General features: G+C 38.8%; 1 protein-coding gene across 3 annotated transcripts in view; it reads right to left on the bottom strand.

Moving 5' to 3' along the window:
- The window catches only part of epb41l5 (erythrocyte membrane protein band 4.1 like 5), a 102,312-nt gene that overhangs the window by 4,349 nt on the left and 76,180 nt on the right, over positions 1 to 21,783 (bottom strand). The window contains exons 17-25 of one of the 3 annotated variants that reach the window (XM_061926599.1): positions 20,403 to 20,554; positions 17,055 to 17,146; positions 16,811 to 16,945; positions 15,409 to 15,476; positions 13,855 to 13,917; positions 9,746 to 9,824; positions 8,439 to 8,513; positions 203 to 265; positions 1 to 78 (exon numbers count right to left, since the gene is read on the bottom strand). The exon at positions 1 to 78 is cut by the window's left edge and continues 38 nt beyond it. In XM_061926599.1, the coding sequence (XP_061782583.1) occupies positions 1 to 78; positions 203 to 265; positions 8,439 to 8,513; positions 9,746 to 9,824; positions 13,855 to 13,917; positions 15,409 to 15,476; positions 16,811 to 16,945; positions 17,055 to 17,146; positions 20,403 to 20,554 (805 nt within the window). Of the gene's footprint in view, positions 79 to 202; positions 266 to 8,438; positions 8,514 to 9,745; positions 9,825 to 13,854; positions 13,921 to 15,408; positions 15,477 to 16,810; positions 16,946 to 17,054; positions 17,147 to 20,402; positions 20,555 to 21,783 lie in introns of all 3 variants that reach the window. The other 2 variants (XM_061926598.1, XM_061926600.2) reach the window with 2 other exon arrangements.

The raw sequence follows: 21,783 nt of genomic DNA, 5'->3' as shown, positions 1-21,783 counted from the left end.
GGGGGCCGAGGGGACAGAGCCCCCCCCTTCTGCAGGGGGGTCAGGGTGCAGCAGGCCGTTAGTAAAAATACCAGGAGGCTGCATTAGAAGGACGAGGGGAGACGTCAGGCAGGTCACCAGAAGACATTTTGGACGGACAGAAGCACATTCACAGGCAACTACCAACATAAAGTATCAATAATAATGATGATCCATAACTCACAGCAGCTGTGGGAATGATCCAGCGAGGAGTGATGGGAACTTTAGGTTGCTGCACCGCTGGTAACTGCAACACATAATATTAGAGAAGTCACACCACAGTGTAAGCAAGAGTTATGTTTTACTGAATATTAATGAAAAGGGTCACTTTTTAAGAGGGTGGAACTTTATTAATTAATTCACAATACGATACGGATATTGGAGCCTTGAATATTGGCCAATACACTGATATTCATCTGATACGATATCAGCAGGACTCATACATCCTTTTATTCTTTTGTAGTGTGGAATGCTTGAAAAGGTTTGATTAAGTGAAATTACTCGGAGAACAATGGTAGGTATGACAAAAATAAACCTATGTATTATTAAATGGACTTTTGCTGTCTTTAAGTTGAAGTGGAGTGTTAATTGCGTGTGACGACTTTTAGTTGCCACAATAAGTTAAAGTTCCAATGATTGTCACACACACATTAGGTGTGGCGAAATTATTCTCTGCAGTTGACCCATCACCCTTGTTCACCCCCTGGGAGGTGAGGGGAGCAGTAAGCAGCAGCGCTGGCCACGCCCGGGGAATAATTTTTGGTGATTTAACCCCCAATTCCAACCCTTGATGCTGAGTGCCAAGCAGGGAGGTAACAGTCCCATTTTTATCGTCTTTGGTATGACTCGGCCGGGGTTTGAACTCACAACCTACCGATCTAACTACTAGCTCACGAGTTAAATGATGCAAACACGTTTATTACTGGATACTTTCTGATACGCTTCTGCCTTGGAGACTGTGTACGTGTAAGTAATGTGTAACTATACATATTTGATACTTGTTTATATCCAAAATGTGTTTTATTGTTCCACTGGGAATACTTATTACGTATGTGGAGCTTGTGTGCTTAGCTGTTGCGTAGCTACTCTCCTAGTAGCCTATAGCCTAGCATGTTTACCTTTAGTAATTGACTTGACTAAAACACGAGAAAAAATAAGGATGTGCTAATTGGAGGACATCTTCCGAATTTTGCTTTTTTTCTACGCTTAGAACCCTGCGGATTATTAAAAGAGTGCGGCAAATTTATGGATTTTTCTTTGTTTTGTATTCAACAAATAGCTTTCATAAAACCCAGACAGAGGCACTGAAAAGGTGTGTTATTGTTTAGTGCTGTAGCGCCATCTTTTGAACGAGTTTGCATACTGCAAGCGTTGAGGGTTGTACGTCTACAGTATTTCCTTCTGTTTAAAGCTTTGAGACGGAAGTAGAATTGTTCGTCCGTAGTATTTCTATTTGTATGGATTCTTCAATCGTCACTCAAAGCAACGGTTGTAAGTTTTACAATATAACTAAAACAATTCCAACTTACTAAACCGTCCCATGTGTGACGTCTGTAGGAGTGTTTTCGTCATTTGTACGTGCTACCGTAATGCAATATGCTATCACAAGTTTACGAGTGTCTGTGTTCCATACTTGCCAACCTTGAGACCTCCGATTTCGGGAGGTGGGGGCGTGGTCGGGGGGTGGGGCGGGGCGTGTTTGGGGGCGTGGTTAAGAGGGGAGGAGTATATTGACAGCTAGAATTCACCAAGTGAAGTATTTCATACATACCGGTACATATATATATATATATATATATATATATATATATATATATATATATATGTATGTGTGGGAAAAAAATCACAAGACTACTTCATCTCTACAGGCCTGTTTCATGAGGGGTTCCCTCAATCATCAGAATCTCCTGATGATTGAGGGAACCCCCTCATGAAACAGGCCTGTAGAGATGAAGTAGTCTTGTGATTTTTTTCCCACACATACATATATTGCGCTCTACTACGGTATCGAGCACTATTTTTTGGATAACCTTATTAAGACACATATATATATATATATATATATATATATATATATATCTACATCCTGAAAATATGCAAACAAAACTGTGTTTAGATAATTGATACTTCAAACTTGCATAAATATAACATAACTTGGCTTCTGAGAGCTTCAAAATGTAATGAATAAAATGCTAAAGTTGTTGATAAACAAGCCATTTTTAAAAATAATTAAATATGGTCATTTTAAGTGAATTATTATGATAATTTAAAATTTATTATTTCAAATATGTTTATTTTAATGTACCGGTATAATTCTATGGCTGGACGTAAGAAGGAGTCAGAAAAAAAAAAAGAAAAAAAAATACAATTAATTTTTATGTTTTTAGCAAAATATAGCAAAAATGTATTTAGTTTTTTTTTATTTTTTTTTATTAATAAATGTATTTTTTTTTAGGTAAGATAAACATAATAATACAATTTATCTCTAGTCTGGATGATTTAGTTCTTGTCACCCTGTTGTCCTCCCGTCGTGAAAAAAAAGCTGTCCTCACTCAGGTCCGCATGGAGCTGGAGGGGGCGTGGCCTCTAGCTCCAGTTGAAAATCAGGAGATTTTCGGGAGAATATTTGTCCCGGGAGATTTTCGGGAGAGGCGCTGAATTTCGGGAGTCTCCCGGAAAATTCGGGAGGGTTGGCAAGTATGCTATGTTCGTATTATTAACTTACAATGGCACGCTGCAAAAAGTCAGTGTTCAAAAACAAGAAAAAAAATACAAAAATGAGGGGTATTTTATTTGAACTAAGCAAAATTATCTGCCAATAGAACAAGAAAATGTGTCTTGTCAAGACTTTCCAAAACAAGTAAAATTAGCTAAGCTCAATGAACCCAAAAATACCTTAAAATAATTATATTCTCACTAATAACAAGTACACTTTTCTTGGTAGAAAAAAATACCTTTTTGCTCAATATGTTGAAAAATATTCTTAAATGAAGTAAATGCTAGTGCAGTTATCTTGACATAATGATATGTGCTCTTGAAACCAGCAAACTTATACTAAAAACTAATTTATTGTTCTTAATGGAAAGGCAAAAAGGCAACCGCTTGTTACTCTCGGGGTCTCCTAGCCGCTCAGGCAAATCATATTGTCTAAAAATGCATTTTTCCATTGATAACATGACATCATCGTGCCAAGTGTGTGCTCTTTCAGTCAATTAGTGCGCATATATACAGCCTGGCCCCCGGCCAAATTTTTTTAAATTATAATTTTGAAGAATTTATCTGAATGTGCATGAACTATTTCTGTTCAAAATTGTTAGAATGTTAAATGTTTAAATATTAACTGTCAGTTTACTGTACTGTGCCAACTGTACTACTATATGAGTACGTATGTTCTATTGTTTCATTGAAAATAAAACAGCAAAGGCAATTTGGCTGTCATCTGTTTTAATATGAGACACAATTGTGTCAAAATCATGATTTTTTTTTTTCATGCTTGAAATAAGAAATTATTACTTTAAAAAAGTAGTTTTATACTTGTGAGTGTTGATGACACAGCTTTGCAACACTTGATATTCTAGTTTCAAGCATGTTTTACTCAATATAGGTCATCAAATCTCAGCAACAAGCTGTAATATCTTACTGAGATCATTTAACACTTAAAACAAGTAAAATACTCTAACATAAAATCTGCTTAGTGAAAAGAATTATCTTATCAGACAGAAAATAAGCAAATATCACCCTTATTTGAGATATTTAATCTTACTTAGATTTCAGTTTTTGCAGTGCATTCTTTTTGTATTGTTTCAGTTGTGTAAATTCACCAACATGTAGCCATGGAGTTAGTCTGTTTAGCTGATTGGAGAGCTAGCTTCCGCAGCTAGTGGGTCCATGATAATGACTTCTGTTTTGCTTGAACAGCCGTTTTACTGCCGTGTTACAGACACCGTTTGGAAACAATTTAGGTATGTAAATAAACATTTACAGAATATTTTAGTGTAAATAAATCATTTCACAACGTATATATCTGCGGCTAATAGTCCAGTGTGGCTAATATATGGAAAAACGTGATTTTCTTCTAAAATACTGTAGTGGGTGTGCTCTGTAGTCCAAAAAATCCGGGAGATGTTAATTGGCTGTCCTGGTTTGCACAAGTAAACACACTGCAGGACTGCTTATATCGGACATTTTTAGATGCAAGCCAATTGCTGATTTCGGACCTACATCCAAAATAAAATCATATGGCCTCAAATTGATAAGATTAAAAACTTTTAATCGAGTCCCATGACTACCGTATTTTCCGCACTATAAGGCGCACCTAAAAACCACAAATTTTCTCAAAAGCTGACAGTGCGCCTTATAACCCGGTGCGCTTTATATATGGATTAATATTAAGATTCATTTTCATAAAGTTTCGGTCTCGTAACTACGGTAAACAGCCGCCATCTTTTTTCCCGGTAGAACAGGAAGCGCTTCTTCTTCTACGCAAGCAACCGCCAAGGTAAGCACCCGCCCCCATAGAACAGGAAGCGCTTCTTCTTCTACTGTAAGCAACCACCCGCCCGCGTAGAAGAAGAAAAAGCGCGCGGATATTACGTACGTTTCATTTCCTTTGTGTGTTTACATCTGTAAAGACCACAAAATGGCTCCTACTAAACGACAGGGATCCGGTTCATGAAAAGACGCAATCTCTCCATCCGCACACGGATTACTATTTCACAGCAACTGATATTCCTGTGAACCGCACTGTGGATACAACGGGAGCACGTACGGTGAATATTCGCACCACAGGGAATGAGAAGTCATCCTTCACTGTGGTTCTAGCTTGCCATGCTAATGGCCAGAAACTTCCACCCATGGTGATATTCAAAAGGAAGACCTTGCCAAAATAGACCTTTCCAGCCGGCGTCATCATAAAAGCTAACTCGAAGGGATGGATGAAGAAAAGATGAGCGAGTGGTTAAGGTAAGTTTAAGTTTACGCGAAGAGGCCGGGTGGCTTTTTTCACGCAGCTTCGTCCATGTTGATATACGATTCCATGCGCGCCCACATCACGCTGGTTTTAATATATTATTAAAGTTTGACTGACCTATTTGACTGTTTTTTTGACATTCCTTTAGCGCAGTTAGATGCGGCTTACAACACGGGGCGGCTTATAGGTGGACAAAGTTTTGAAATATGCCGTTCATTGAAGGCGCGGCTTATAACCCAGGGCGCCTTATGGTGCGGAAAATACGATACTTTTTAATGGATGTGAGTACTATGGATTCAGCACAAGTGTGAGGAGACACAAAAGACAAGCTCTAATTGCAATGTGTGTAGGCGAGAAAACTCAAGGTGCAATGATATACCGGTACTATAGTCTGGGGCCCAACTCTTAAGTCTTTTGTGCAAGCAGAGTCCTTCAGAGGTCAGCGTGGATTTTAAGATCAGTCTGGATCATTTTTACTTCGCTTCATAACAGAAATATTTGCAGACTTCTCTCCACAATCTCCCCTTCAGAGTTTAAAGAGTGGCCCTCAGGCAGGAGACAAAAGCCTAAAACTGAGTCAAAAGTGAATTTATGCCCTCCTGAACCGTGCATTTCATACATTTATGTATTTTATCGCATCAAGTCAATAATATGACATCTGCTATTTCTCACTGTCTTTAAACACTGAACGAAGGATGGGTACTTTATTGGCACCGACCTAGTACCGATTCCAACGGTGCCATGTTTCGATACCCAGTTTGCGTGTGACGACTCTTTGAACTATAGCTCTTGGCGATCACTCCAGCAGCACTGAGAGCGAACTCGGCCAATCTACCTTTGGTGATGTTGCAATTTTCAATGCCGACAAAGGAGTTGTCTCAAAAAAGTCAGTAAAGTAAGACTCCACTTCTCAACACGTGTGCTAGCTTAATGCTCAAATACATTGGGCTTGCTATTGACATGCTACTGATTAGCATTAACAACTTTGCATGGCGATTTCAACACCTCCAGATTTTTGTTCAAACTACAACTAAGATGCACGTTACAATCAAACAGTTGCTGAGTAATAAGTACAGCATAAACACTTTGTAGGGCGCAACAGACAGCAAAGCCTGAACTCAGCATAAAACTACACTGCAAAAAGTCAGTGTTCAAAAACAAGAAAAAAAAATACAAAAATGAGGGGTATTTTAATTGAACTAAGCAAAATTATCTGCCAATAGAACAAGAAAAGTTGGCTTGTCAAGACTTTCCAAAACAAGTAAAATTAAAGCTGCAAGCAGCGATGGACGGGACCGACTTTTGACGGCACATAAAATCCAAACCGGAGCAGTAATTAAAACTCTTTCGTCAACTTTTAATTCGAAGGGTTCAATCTCTCTCCTGTGCTAGTTTGAAGCCGACACAACAAACGCGCTCAGAGGAGTTAATGTTTAAAAAAAGGAGACTGTTTTGACCCAACTTTTGTTTTGAAGGGGGAATTGCAAACTTCCTGTTGATTTTTGCTGGGGGTTGTCAATGAATGAAATGATGTAGGTCTAAGTGAGACCTACATAGAGGTTTTTGTTTCATGTCTCTACTGGAAGTTACAGGCAGTTTTGTCTGAGTTTTCTTCCTAAGAGCAGTTGTGTCTGGCTTTTCTTCCTAGGGGTTGAATTTTGGGGTTGGGTTTTTTTTATTAAATCGCAATTTTTGCCAGTCCTGATGTGTGTGTCCAGTTTGGTGAGTTTTGAAGCATGTTAATGGGGTCAAATTACAGCTCAAAGAGGCAAAAGTGACTGTTTTTACAAAGCTTTTGTTTTGAAAGGGGAATTGCAAACTTCCTGTTGATTTTTACTGAAGGGTGTCAGTGTATGAAATCTAGGTCTAAGTGAGACCTACATAAAGGTTTTTGTTTCATGTCTATATGACATTCCTATTGGGAGTTACAGGCAGTTTTGTCTGTTTTCTTCCTAGGGGGCGCTAGAGCGCAATTTTGAGTTTTGGGGCTAGGTTTTTTGATTAGATCGCAATTTTCGCCAGTCCTGATGTGTGTGTCAAATATGGTGAGTTTTGAAGCATGTTAAGAGGGTCAAATTACAGCTCAAAGAGGCGGCGGAATAATAATAATAAAACCTTACAATTGCTATAGGGCCCTCTGTCCCAATGGGACATTGCGGTCCCTAATTAGATAACCTCAATGAACCCAAAAATACCTTAAAATAAGTATATTCTCACTAATAACAAGTGCACTTTTCTTGGTAGAAAAAAAAAATAGACCTTTTTGCTCAATACGTTGAAAAATATTCTTAAATTAAGTAAATGCTAGTGCCATTATCTTGACATAATGATATGCGCTCGGCATTACATTTCTTGAAACCAGCAAACTTATACTAAAAACTAGTTTATTGTTCTTAATGGAAAGGCAACCGCTTGTTACTCCCGGGGTCTCCTAGCCGCTCACGCAAATCATATTGTCTAAAAATGCATTTTTCCATGGATAACATGACATCATCGCACCAAGTGCGTGCTCTTTGAATTAGTGGCCCCCGGCCAAAAAATTTTTTATTGTAATTTTGAAGATTTTATCTGAATGTACATGAACTATTTCTGTTCAAAATTGTTAGAAATGTCAAATGTTAAATGTTTAAATATTAACTGTCAGTTTGCTGTACTGTGCCAACTATACTACTATATTCCGTATTTTTCGGAGTATAAGTCGCACCGGAGTATAAGTCGCACCTGACGAAAATGCATAATAAAAAAGGAAAAAAACATATATAAGTCGCCCTGGAGCGAAACTATCTAACATAAAATCTGCTTAGTGAGAAGAATTATTTTATCAGACAGAAAATAAGCAAATATCACCCTTATTTGAGATATTTAATCTTACTTAGATTTCAGTTTTTGCAGTGTATACACTACTGTTATATTTCAAATGATAGTCAGAAATGTGATAATGAAACAAGATATAAAAACTGGACAGCAGTTATCATAATTAGCTCACTTTTAAATGTAATAACAAATACCGGTATATTTAATTAATGGTACCGTTGAGTACCGATGTCGATTCCCAGCTACCAGGTCAAATGTGTACGGTACCCACCCCTAAACTCAAATGTTTTTTAAGACATTAAAATGGTCATTCCAAGCTAACTCTCAGGCTAGGATTGCTTCAAAGAGAATTTGGACACGGGATATTAGGTTTTTTTGTTCTCTGCTCTTCAAGTACTGCACCGACACGAGGCCAACGGAGAAGGTCTATGTTGAACTGTGTTTGGAGATCCCTTGAGGTGGCCTACTAAGACCTGTGTGATGAAAACCTGATCCTACTGTAGGATCATAGACCCGGATAAGGAGTTCAACACAAAATGATTTCCTGTGCGCTGCACTTTTTGCCTCGCAGCAAGAAGGTTCTGACACAAGCGTTTGTTAGGTCTGTAAATGGAAATGAACAGAGAGAGAAACTTACGAGGACTGGATCACTGAAGTCAATCAGATTATCAGGCAGTGGCGAGTATGGAACATCAACTTCTTCCACTTTAACCTGCAAAATGACATTATTAGTCTTGAGCGTAAACCATACTTGCCAACCCTCCCGGATTTTCCGGGAGACTCCCGAAATTCAGCGCCTCTCCCGAAAACCTCCCGGGACAAATTTTCTCCCGAAAATCTCCCGAAATTCAGGCGGAGCTGGAGGCCACGCCCCCTCCAGCTCCATGCGGACCTGAGTGACGTGTTGACAGCCTGTTCACAACATTGCCGTAAACAGCAATGTTGTGACACTTTTAAACAGGACAATACTGCCATCTACTGTACATGCATATGTGACCCACCCATAATGTGTCACATTTTTGTGTTGATTTATTTATTTTATTTTGTGGTTTGAATTCGTTTTTGGAGCTGTCATTCCACATTTATCAGTATTCACATTGGTCAGTAGGGGGCAGTAGGGCGTTTCTTCCCAATTGAATGCTATCACCTGCAGACCGGAAGTGTCTTGTCATTCTGATGAGAGCGACCAGTCTGTGAACAATTGAAACGTCCCGTGTGCTTTTTCCTCCTGTATAACAGGTTAGTTTTGGTGAATCAACTCACTGAATAATATCCATGTGATCTTTATAAGTTTAAGTACACATTCTGATGGTGGAGCCTAACTCTAAAGTGCTTGTGAGTTGTAGTTTGTATTTGTGAATGAATCCAGTGCACAGCTGCAGTAATCAATACAAAAAGGCGACGTGAGTGCGCAATGTTTATATAGGAACTTCTGATCCTACTTCAGACTCCCAAATTAGAGCTCCTGTTTTCTTATTGATTTTATGTGTATTTGTATAATGTGTGTGTTCTGAAATAGTGACAGAATAGAACAAGGATGGCCAATTCAACCCTTAACTCAACAATGAGTAGATGAATGTTATGTGTGTGTAAATGTGTAAATAAATGAACACTGAAATTCAAGTATTTCTTTTTATATATATATATATATATATATATATATATATATATATATATATATATGTAATAAAATATATATATATAGCTAGAATTCACTGAAAGTCAAGTATTTCTTATATATATATATATATATATATATATATATCTTAACCACGCCCCCCGCCCCACCACGCCCCCCACCTCCCGAAATCGGAGGTCTCAAGGTTGGCAAGTATGGCGTAAACACACACAACATGTTTGATGTCATAATGGCATACAAAACACATGCTGTATTGATAGAAATAAACAATCTTGGTGGTTAACAGTTGTAGAAACGCAGATTACCTTTAGTGCGGCGCTTTCAACGGACTCCGAGGTCAACTTGTGTAGAGGGCGGGATGAATCTTCACATAACCTCTCAGCACTAATGAACAGAAGAAAAACACATTTTCCATCCTTTAGATCTGTTATTTTATACTGGAAATTGTATAAAAGAACGATGAGTCGACATTTGTTGACAATAAAATTTCTCGCTGACAAATATATATATACAGTCGTGAGGTCATCACTCGTGTTTTTCCGTCACTCCCATGTAAAGTTGTCAACATTTAAACCGGAAGTGAAACAGCTGATCACCTTTTACAAATACAAATGGAATAAGATAAACATTATTAAACACACACATGAAAATAGTATGGCTCTTATAAAGCCAGAACAATATTTGATGTTTTCTCTGCCAATAAAGTTAATTGTGTCTATTTATTTTTGTTATTTAAAGGGGAACATTATCACAATTTCAGAAGGGTTAAAACCATTAAAAAATCAGTTCCCAGTGGCTTATTATATTTTTCGAAGTTTTTTTCAAAATTTTACCCATCACGCAATATCCCTAAAAAAAGCTTCAAAGTGCCTGATTTTAACCATCGTTATATACACCCGTCCATTTTCCTGTGACGTCACATAGTGAAGCCAACACAAACAAACATGGCGGAAAGAACAGCAAGCTATAGCGACATTAGCTCGGATTCAGACTCGGATTTCAGCGGCTTAAGCGATTCAACGGATTACGAATGTATTGAAACGGATGGTTGTAGTGTGGAGGCAGGTAGCGAAAACGAAATTGAAGAAGAAACTGAAGCTATTGAGCCATATCGGTTTGAACCGTATGCAAGCGAAACCGACGAAAACGACACGACAGCCAGCGACACGGGAGAAAGCGAGGACGAATTCGGCGATGGCCTTCTAACCAACGATTGGTATGTGTTTGTTTGGCATTAAAGGAAACTAACAACTATGAACTAGGTTTACAGCATATGAAATACATTTGGCAACAACATGCACTTTGAGAGTGCAGACAGCCCAATCATCAATTAATATATTCAGTAGACATACCCTCATCCGCGCTCTTTTCCTGAAAGCTGATCTGTCCAGTTTTGGAGTTGATGTCAGCAGGCCAGGGAAGCTAGGGTCGATATTCTTCTCTTGATCATCTTCGGTGGCATAAGGGACGGTGTGAGCCAAGACATCCAGGGGGTTTAGCTCGCTCGTCTGCGGGAACAAACTGCCGCCATTGCTTGCCGTGCTACTGAGGGCCTTTGTCCCTGAATTGCTCACACACTCCGGCAGATTCAATGGGGGTCTGGCGGCAGATTTCTTTGACTTTATCGTTGGAAATGCATCTGCTTTGAGTGTCGCAGGATATCCACACATTCTTACCATCTCTGTCGTAGCATAGCTTTCGTCGGTAAAGTGTGCGGAACAAACGTCCAATTTCTTGCCACTTTCGCATCTTTGGGCCACTGGTGCAACTTGAATCCGTCCCTGTTCGTGTTGTTACACCCTCCGACAACACACCGACGAGGCATGATGTCTCCAAGGTACGGAAAACAGTCGAAAAAAACGGAAAATAACAGAGCTGATTTGACTCTGTGTTTGAGAAAATGGCGGATTGCTTCCCGATGTGACGCCACGTTGTGACGTCATCGCTCCGAGAGCGAATATTAGAAAGGCGTTTAATTCGCCAAAATTCACCCATTTAGAGTTCGGAAATCGGTTAAAAAAATATATGGTCTTTTTTCTGCAACATCAAGGATATATATTGCCGCTTACATAGGTCTGGTGATAATGTTCCCCTTTAAAAAAAATACAACTTGGTGAAAAGGTTTCAGTGTGTATAAGTAATTTTTGAGCACATTCAACAACACCAAGATAATGATAATCGTGATCCTTTTGGTCACAATAATTTATTCCAGCCATTTCATTTATTGTACTGGTTGTGTATATTTGAGGGTCACCCAACCCCTCCTTAACAAAAACAAAACCTATTTCATTGCTTTTGGTTGGGATTTTTATTCAAGCGCAAAATTTTGCTTACAGAGTATATTTTATTTAATTTGGTATTTCAAAGTTTACATTTGAATTACAATGTTAAAATAAATATATGAGAAATAAAAGTTCATTGCATGTGAAAGGGTGTACTTGCACTATTATTATGTATTGTCATTATATCAGTGGTTAATTTGGTCTCAAAAAATATAATGGCAACAATATCGTTTATCAATAATCTGTAGGTCAATATATCGTGGAGCAAAATGTGTTATTGGCCCGGGCGTGGGAGCGGCTCCACACTGTGTATGGAGACACACTTGTCAGCCGGGTGACTAAAAAGAAACACAATGATAGCCAGAAAGGATCGGCGTTTGTGATCAACATTGAAAAGCGTTAACGATCACGTAGTGAAGTGAATTGTGAATTATATTTATATAGCGCTTTTCTCTCGTGACACAAAGCACTTTTACATTGTGAAACCCAACATCTAAGTTACATTTAAACCAGTGTGGGTGGCACTGGGAGCAGGTGGGTAAAGTGTCTTGCCCAAGGACACAACGGCAGCGACTAGGACCGCGGAAGTGGGGATCGAACCTGGAACCCTCAAGTTGCTGGCACGGCTACTCTACCAACCGAGCTATAGCGCCCTGTACTTTTTTAAAGAAATTTGGCCGATACTGATCCATGCACAGTTCCTGGAACCTGAACATTTCCCACTTCTAGCATACTTAGCAGACATGTCTCTGGTAGAGATGTCCGATAATATCGGCCGATAAATGCTTTAAAATGTAATATCGGAAATTATCGGTATCGGTTTCAAAAAAGAAAAATTATGACTTTTTAAAACGCCGCTGTACGGAGTGGTACACGGACGTAGGGAGAAGTACAGAGCACCCTCCCGATTTTCCCGGGAGACTCCCAAATTTCAGTGCCCATCCCGAAAATCTCCCGGGGCAACCATTCTCCCAAATTTCTCCCGATTTCCACTCAGACAACAATATTGGGGACGTGTCTTAAAGGCACTGCCTTTGAGTGGCCAAGTCACATAATATCTACGGCTTTTCACACACACAAGTGAATGCAAGGCATACTTGGTCAACAGCCATACAGGTCACACTGAGGGTGGCCGTATAAACAACTTTTACACTGTTACAAATATGCGCCACACTGTGAACCCACAACCAAACAAGAATGACAAACACATTTCGGGAGAACATCCGCACCGTAACACAACATAAACACAACAGAACAAATACCCAGAAACCCTTGCAGCACTAACTCTTCCGGGACGCTACAATATACACCCCCCACCCCCACACCTCAACCTCCTCATGCTCTCTCAGGGAGAGCATGTCCCAAATTCCAAGCTGCTCTTTTGAGGCATGTTAAAAAAAAACAATGCACTTTGTGACTTCAATAATAAATATGGCAGTGCCATGTTGGCATTTTTTCCCATAACTTGAGTTGATTTATTTTGGAAAACCTTGTTACATTGTTTAATGCATCCAGCGGGGCATCACAACAAAATTAGGCATAATAATGTGTTAATTCCACGACTGTATATATCGGTATCGGTTGATATCGGAATCGGTAATTAAGAGTTAGACAATATCGGATATCGGCAAAAAAGCCATTATCGGACATGTCTAGTCTCTGGTTTATCAGCATGATGAACCAATACAGTAAAAGAGCAGATTGTGCAGTGGCCTTTTATAGTGACAAACCTCAGGCTCACCTTTGCAATACTTGTAAGATGGATAGATTATCTCCACAAAGGACAAGTGAAGACAAATGTGTCAAAAATGCAAGATATAGCGTCTTATTCAAAGGTCTCATTTGTGTTTTCTTCACCAGACAGAAACATTAGGAAGCCGTCTGAGCATGTTATGCATGAGCGAGCATGCTGGACGATTGTGTGCTGAAGCGAACACATGTCGTGTAAACTTGTGTTGGGAAAAGATGTCGTCGGTATCCAGGCAGAACTCTGGTCATGTGACTTAATGCACCCAACCAAACATACACACACGTCGGGTTTTAAACATGGTTTTCTGGCTGTATATTCACCTTACACGTCTACTGTGTTGTTTTAGACAACAATGTTGTGCCCTAAAAAGACGCACGCTGACCTGGTGGTGCCTGCTGGAGGGTCCAGTGAGGACAGGTCCCAGGTGTCTGCTACATCAGGCCGACTGCTGACACAAAAATAAGACTTACATGAGCAACTTCAACCTGGCAAAATACCAGCACGTTGACATTTCTCTGGTTATTTTCTAACTCTCCATCAGGGGTGTGACACATTTTCACGCACAAAATTAGTCTGATTCCTCAAATAGTTTTGTTTTTTTGTATTTTCACACCTTTGTGTGAAGTCCAAGTGTCCATGCACTATTGGTCGTACGCCTCCCGTACACTAGGGGGTGCTTATTTCAATTTAGCCCCGTTAAATTAACTCCTTTTCTGGTTGACCTATTGTTGGAATAATTATGTATATATTATCACACAACTCTTATGCTTAAGGGCCGTTGCTATAGTTATTATCAATTGTGCTGAAGTTGTATTTTTCTATCTGTGCAAAGCTGGCAATCCAAAAGATATATATTTATATATATAAATATATATATATAAATAAATAAATAAATAAATGTATTTATTTATTTATTTTTATTTATATATATATATATATATATATATATATATATATATATCATACTTGCCAACCCTCCCGGATTTTCCGGGAGACTCCCGAAATTCAGCGCCTCTCCCGAAAACCTCCCGGGACAAATTTTCTCCCGGAAAACTCCCGAAATTCAACATGTCCATGCGGACCTGAGTCCGCTTTCCCACAATATAAAGAACGTCTACAGTAAAGCAGTCCGTCTGCCGTAAACAGCAATGTTGTGACACTCTTAAACAGGACAATACTGCCATCTAGTGCATTTGATGAAAGCACTTTTGTGCGTGCCACACAGCAATGCATAATCAGAGCGCATGGTTAGAAAGATAGTGACAGAGAATAGAACAACGATGGACAATTCAACCCTTAACTCAACAATGAGTAGATGAGTGTTATGTGTGTGTATATGTGTAAATAAATGAACACTGAAATTCAAGTATTTCTTTTATTTATATATATTATATATATATATATATCCATCCATCCATCCATTTTCTACCGCTTATTCCCTTCGGGGTCGCGGGGATATATATATATATATATATATATATATATATATATATATGAAATACTTGACTTGGTGAATTCTAGCTGTAAATATACTCCTCCCCTCTTAACCACGCCCCCGCCCCAACCACGCCCCCCGCACCCACCCCCCACCTCCCGAAATTGGAGGTCTCAAGGTTGGCAAGTATGATATATATATAAATATTTAAAAAAAATATATATATATATATATAATTTAAATATGGTGTTGACATTGTTAAACTGTCAATAGCACACACCATAAATACATTGAAAAATGCACAGTTAATATTAACATGTGATCGGTACTGGTATCGGAAGATCTGACTCATGGACAATCTATATCTGAAACAGGATCAGAGAACATCCCTTATTGGAACTTATAACACATGCTTTTCTCTTCACCATCTGCACGCTCCTTTGGGGAAAACACAATATAATCATAAAACAGAATATAGTTGAATTCTAGAGCGTTTCATACCTGGAGGATGTTTCATGCAAATTGCAGTTTTTTTCAGCAATCACTGGCACATGGTCCTCCAAACATCCCTAAGGGACAGAGAGATGAACTGATGACTACTGTATACTTGATTGTAATAAAAATAATAACAATGGATTAGACTTACATAGAGGTCTTTTGCCTCATTTTAAATTAAAGTAATTACTGTGTACAGTAAGAAGGGGATTCATATGTCCCATTTGTCGCGGTTTACCTGACACATGAAAAGTGACAATTTGGAGGGGGCACAATCCACCTTGGCTGAGTGTATTTAGTTGAATATCTTAAGCCTTGTGTAATGTTCATATTGTTGTTACATTTGTTTATTGGGATGAGGTCAACATCTGTTCAGTATTTTAACATAAAAGTGTTTGATTGTGAGGCATTAAAAGCCACAAAATGCAACGGGTCCATCAGACCCACAAACGCTGGCCGAGTAACAACAATATGAACGTTGCACGGCAAATTTCTCTGCCCGTTTCTGCATCCCACAGGGATTCTTCTTTTGTGTTTCTGCACCTGCGGTTCCCACACAAGGTTGCAACATTGTTTGTCAACACTGTCTGCTCTCATTTTCTCGCACATTCTGTCCTCCTCCTGTCTAGGCCTGCCATGTGTGTGTGTGTGTGTGTGTGTGTGTGTGTGTGTGTGTGTGTGTGTGTGTGTGTGTGTGTGTGTGTGTGTGTGGTACACAGAACATCAATTTCCACACTTCTATTAGCCCCGGGTCTAGTGGACTCGGACATCTTATATGTAATAGAAATGTGTGGGGGGTATATGGTGTGTGGTCATTAAATATGTATTCTGATATATGTTCTTCACAGAAAATGAGCCAAAGTCAGTGAGTCTCAGATTGAAAAATTAATTAATTGTATAATTTTTCTTTTAATACCAAATGAAAACGGGTCCCACAGACCCGAACACCACACAAGGGCCATGCAATGCATTTTTTCCGCAAATTTGAATTATGCAAGTTTGTAATCACCTAAAATTAATCCAAATTCCAAAATGTGATTACTCTGATTAAAACTAAATATATTTTTTTAAGTTGTAAATAAATTAAATAGAAAATATATCTAAATTAAAACATTTAAAACTGTAAGACTCATACGCTCAAAAAAATTGCATGATTAATTTAAATGTGCAAGTTTGTAATCACCTAAAATTAATCCAAATTCCACAGACCCGAACATCACACAAGGGCCATGCAATGCATTTTTTACGCAAATTTTGTGGCGCTTTTCATCATTTTCAGCAGACTGCATTGCAAAACGACTAACCCCCCCTTAGGGAGATCCACCCAGGAACAGGGCCACTTACAGTATATACATATAAACAAATGTATAATGTACCTTGAGCCTATGTGTCATTTTGTCTTCCTCACCTTGAAGGCGGCGGCCTCACATTGTGCTTTCAGAATGTTACTTTTCAGGTCGTCTGGGGTGCGTAGCGGCGTGACCACGGGACTACTCCCCGCACTGTTCAGACCACACTTCTCTGCCAGCTTCACCACGTCCTCCTTCAGGTGTCCAGTTATGAGGAGACAAAAAGACCCGGAGAGAGAGAGAGATGAGCGAGCGAGACCGTGGGCTCTTCTTGCCCTAACGATGGGATAAAAGTGCACCCACCTGATTATTCATCACCATGTTGATGTTGACCTTGTTGTTGGACAGACGTGGACTGCTCTCCAACTCCAACTGCTTGAGGCGCGCTGCTGTTTCTTCATTGGGAAATCAAAATGAGTTTAAATTAGAGATGTCTGATAATATCGGACGATAAATGCTTTAAAATGTAATATTGGAAATGATCGGTATCGGTTTCAAAAAGTAAAATTCATGACTTTTTAAAACTCATACTTGCCAACCCTCCCGATTTTCCCGGGAGACTCCTGAATTCCAGTGTACCTCCCGAAAATCTCCCGAGGCAACCATTCTCCCGAATTTCTCCCGATTTCCACCCAGACAACAATATTGGTGGCGTGCCTTAAAGGCACTGCATTTGCGTGCTGGCCCAATCACATACTATCTACGGCTTTTCACACACACAAGTGAATGCAATTCATACCTGGTCAACAGCCATACAGGTCACACTGAGGGTGGCCGTATAAACAACTTTAACACTGTTACAAATATGCGCCACACTGTGAACCCACACCAAACAAGAATGACAAACACATTTCGGGAGAACATCCGCACCGTAACACAACAGAACAAATACCCAGAACCCCTTGCAGAACTAATTCTTACGGGACGCTACAATATACACCCCCGCTACCACCAAACCTCGCCCTCCCCAACCCCCCGAATTCGGAGGTTTTAAGGTTGGCAAGTATGCTCTAGTACAGTGGTTCTCAAATGGGGGTACGCATACCCCTGGGGGTACTTGAAGGTATGCCAAGGGGTACGTGAGATTTTTTTTAAATATTCGAAAAATAGCAACAATTCAAAAATCCTTTATAAATATATTTATTGAATAATACTTAAACAAAACATGAATGTAAATTCATAAACTCAGTGAAGCACAAGCTCGGGTTGCTCACTAAAAAGAACTGTGAAAAGAAATGCAACAATGCAATATTCAGTGTTGACAGCTAGATTTTTTGTGGACATGTTCCATAAATATTGATGTTAAAGATTTCTTTTTTTGTGAAGAAATGTTTAGAATTAAGTTCATGAATCCAGATGGATCTCTATTACAATCCCTAGATTACTTCTATGTGTAGAAATATTTATTTATAATTGAATCACTTGTTTATTTTTCAACAAGTTTTTAGTTATTTTTTAATCTTTTTTTCCAAATAGTTCAAGAAAGACCTCTACAAATGAGCAATATTTTTGCACTGTTATACAATTTAATAAATCAGAAACTGATGACATAGTGCTGTATTTTACTTCTTTATCTCTTTTTTTCAACCAAAAATGCTTTGCTCTGATTAGGGGGTACTTGAATTAAAAAAAATTTCACAGGGGGTACATCACTGAAAAAAGGTTGAGAACCACTGCTCTAGTATACTCTGGACTGAAGCTGTGTGCCTTCATTGTTTTTGTAGCTATTGTTTTGAGGCATGTTTAAAAAAAATAAAAAATAATGCACTTTGTGAAAGTCAAAGTATAGTATTTCCCATAGTTGTAGTGGGTATCAGGATTATCTCAGGGAGAGCATGTCCCAAATTACAAGCTGCTGTTTTGAGGCATGTTAAAAAAAATAATGCACTTTGTGACTTCAATAATAAATATGGCAGTGCCATGTTGGCATTTTTTTTCCATAACTGGAGTTGAAGTTATTCTCTTATTTTGGAAAACCTTGTTTTTGATTGATTGATTGAAACGTGTATTAGTAGATTGCACAGTACAGTACATATTCCGTATGTACTAAATGGTAACACCCGAATACGTTTTTCAACTTGTTTAAGTCGGGGTCCACGTTAATCAATTCATGGTAAAGTTACATTGTTTAATGCATCCAGCGGGGCATCACAACAAAATTAGGCATAATAATGTGTTAATTCCACGACTGTATATATCGGTATCGGTTGATATCGGAATCTGTAATTAAAAGGGAACATTATCACAATTTCAGAATGGTTAAAACCATTAAAAGTCAGTTCCCAGTGGCTTATTATATTTTTAGAAGTTTTTTTTTAAATTTTACCCATCACGCAATATCCCTAAAAAAAGCTTCAAAGTGCCTGATTTTAACCATCGTTATAAACACTCGTCCATTTTCCTGTGACGTCACATAGTGAAGCCAATACAAACAAACATGGCGCATAGAACAGAAAGCTATAGCGACATTAGCTCGTATTCAGACTCGGATTTCAGCGGCTTAAGAGATTCAACAGATTACGAATGTATTGAAACGGATGGTTGTAGTGTGGAGGCAGGTAGCGAAAACGAAATTGAAGAAGAAACTGAAGCTATTGAGCCATATCGGTTTGGACCGTATGCAAGCGAAACCGACGAAAACGACACGACAGCCAGCGACACGGGAGAAAGCGAGGACGAATTCGGCGATCGCCTTCTAACCAACGATTGGTATGTGTTTGTTTGGCATTAAAGGAAACTAACAACTATGAACTAGGTTTACAGCATATGAAATACATTTGGCAACAACATGCACTTTGAGAGTGCAGACAGCCCAATTTTCATCAATTAATATATTCTGTAGACATACCCTCATGTCAGCAGGCCAGGGAAGCTAGGGTCGATATTCTTCTCTTGATCATCTTCGGGACGGTGTGAGCCAAGACATTCAGGGGGTTTAGCTCGCTCGTCTGCGGGAACAAACTGCCGCCATTGCTTGCCGTGCTACCGAGGTCCTTTGTCCCTGAATTGCTCACATACTCCGGCAGATTCAATGGGGGTCTGGCGGCAGATTCCTTTGACTTTATCGTTGGAAATGCATCTGCTTTGAGTGTCGCAGGATATCCACACATTTTTGCCGTCTCTGTCGTAGCATAGCTTTCGTCGGTAAAGTGTGCGGAACAAACGTCCAATTTCTTGCCACTTTCGCATCTTTGGGCCACTGGTGCAACTTGAATCCGTCCCTGTTCGTGTTGTTACACCCTCCGACAACACACCGACGAGGCATGATGTCTCCAAGGTACGGAAAACAGTCGAAAAAACGGAAAATAACAGAGCTGATTTGACTCGGTGTTTGAGAAAATGGCGGATTGCTTCCCGATGTGACGTCACAACGCTCCGAGAGCGAATATTAGAAAGGCGTTTAATTCGCCAAAATTCACCCATTTAGAGTTCGGAAATCGGTTAAAAAAAAATATGGTCTTTTTTCTGCAACATCAAGGTATATATTGACGCTTACATAGGTCTGGTGATAATGATCCCCTTTAAGAGTTGGACGATATCGGAATATCGGCAAAAAAGCCATTATCGGACATCTCTAATTTGTATGTGTAATATAAATACATTTTGTCAAGCTACATCATCTTCATGGCATGTGTGTTAGTTGTTACTGACCAGTAAGGGCGAGTAGGTCTTCGCAGGTGGCGCTGGCAGGAGCGAAAGAGATACTTGGTCCTGCCTCATCGCCGGCCTTCACTGTGGGACTGACAGAAGCCCTGAGGACATCATCGATGCACGTTTCAATCAGGTCAGCAGCCACCGGTAAACTAGAAACAAAGGAGTAAAAAAACAATGAATGTCAGGAAAAGCAAAGTACGATATAGCGATAAAGTCACTATAAAACTTCCAAGTCAGCAAGTTGTGTAACTTACCTAAGGCTATCGCAAACAAATGTGTGGACTCTGCAGTGTGGGGAAACCTAGCCAGTGGTCATTTATGTGGCATTTCAGAACCCTAGTTGGCCAATGCATGAAATAATAAAACAGTCCTTAACAGCAATATCAAATATACAGTCAATTTTAGTCGTAGCAATAACTCTTTATTTTCTCTAAATCAAATTTGACATATATTCCTTTAAAAGATGTACATCTTTGGTCCAAGTACAATTGAATTCTTCATCAGGTGAGGTGTGCAAAAAGCTAATGCATGTATTGGATTGAGTTAAATTAGGCTTTTTACATGTTCCTCTAAACATTACAACATGTTAAAACTCAATCAATATTCATTACAAAGTAAACAAACTACAAGAATATTTTGTAAATGTTACACGGCAAACACCTTGTGAATTTAAAAGGAATTTTACAACTCTCAAGTGTTAATTAAATCATAATTTTTCACTGTCACAATGTGTTCAACACAATGAATATGAAATACAACAATGCACAGCATAGTCCGGCTTCAGTTTGGCGAAGAACATTTTGGATCGTTTGACAAAAGATAGAATATGTTCCCATACATTCATAGATCGGTGCATCCGGCTCGCTCTAGTTTATAAAACACATTATAACACACCCGGTCTGCCAGAGAATAAGAAGACTGAGCAGGAAGGATCAGTGTTGCCAAAAAAGCAAGACTTTTGGCAACTCCCCCTGCCTACAAGAAATTAAATTTAAAAAAATAAAAAAGAGGGCTGTCAAAATCAACAAATTACCTCATGGAAATCATCACAAAAAATGATCGCATTAATCTTGTACACATTTAAATTAATCATGCAATTTTTTGAGCATATGAGTCTTACATTTTAATTTTTTTTAATTTTGATAGATTTTCAATTTAATTTATGTACAACTTTTAAAAAAAAATTGTTTTAATTAGGGCTGCAACAACTAATCGATTAAATCGATTAAAATCGATTATAAAAATAGTTGGCGATTAATTTAGTCATCGATTCGTTGGATCTATGCTATGATTATATTTTTTTATTATTATTATTTTATTTTTTTAAATATATATATATTTTTTTATAAACCTTTATTTATAAACTGCAACATTTACA

This window comes from Nerophis lumbriciformis, linkage group LG31 (assembly GCF_033978685.3).
Source record: "Nerophis lumbriciformis linkage group LG31, RoL_Nlum_v2.1, whole genome shotgun sequence".
Classification (NCBI taxonomy): Eukaryota; Metazoa; Chordata; class Actinopteri; order Syngnathiformes; family Syngnathidae; genus Nerophis; species Nerophis lumbriciformis.
This window is presented reverse-complemented; position numbering and strand designations above follow the sequence as displayed.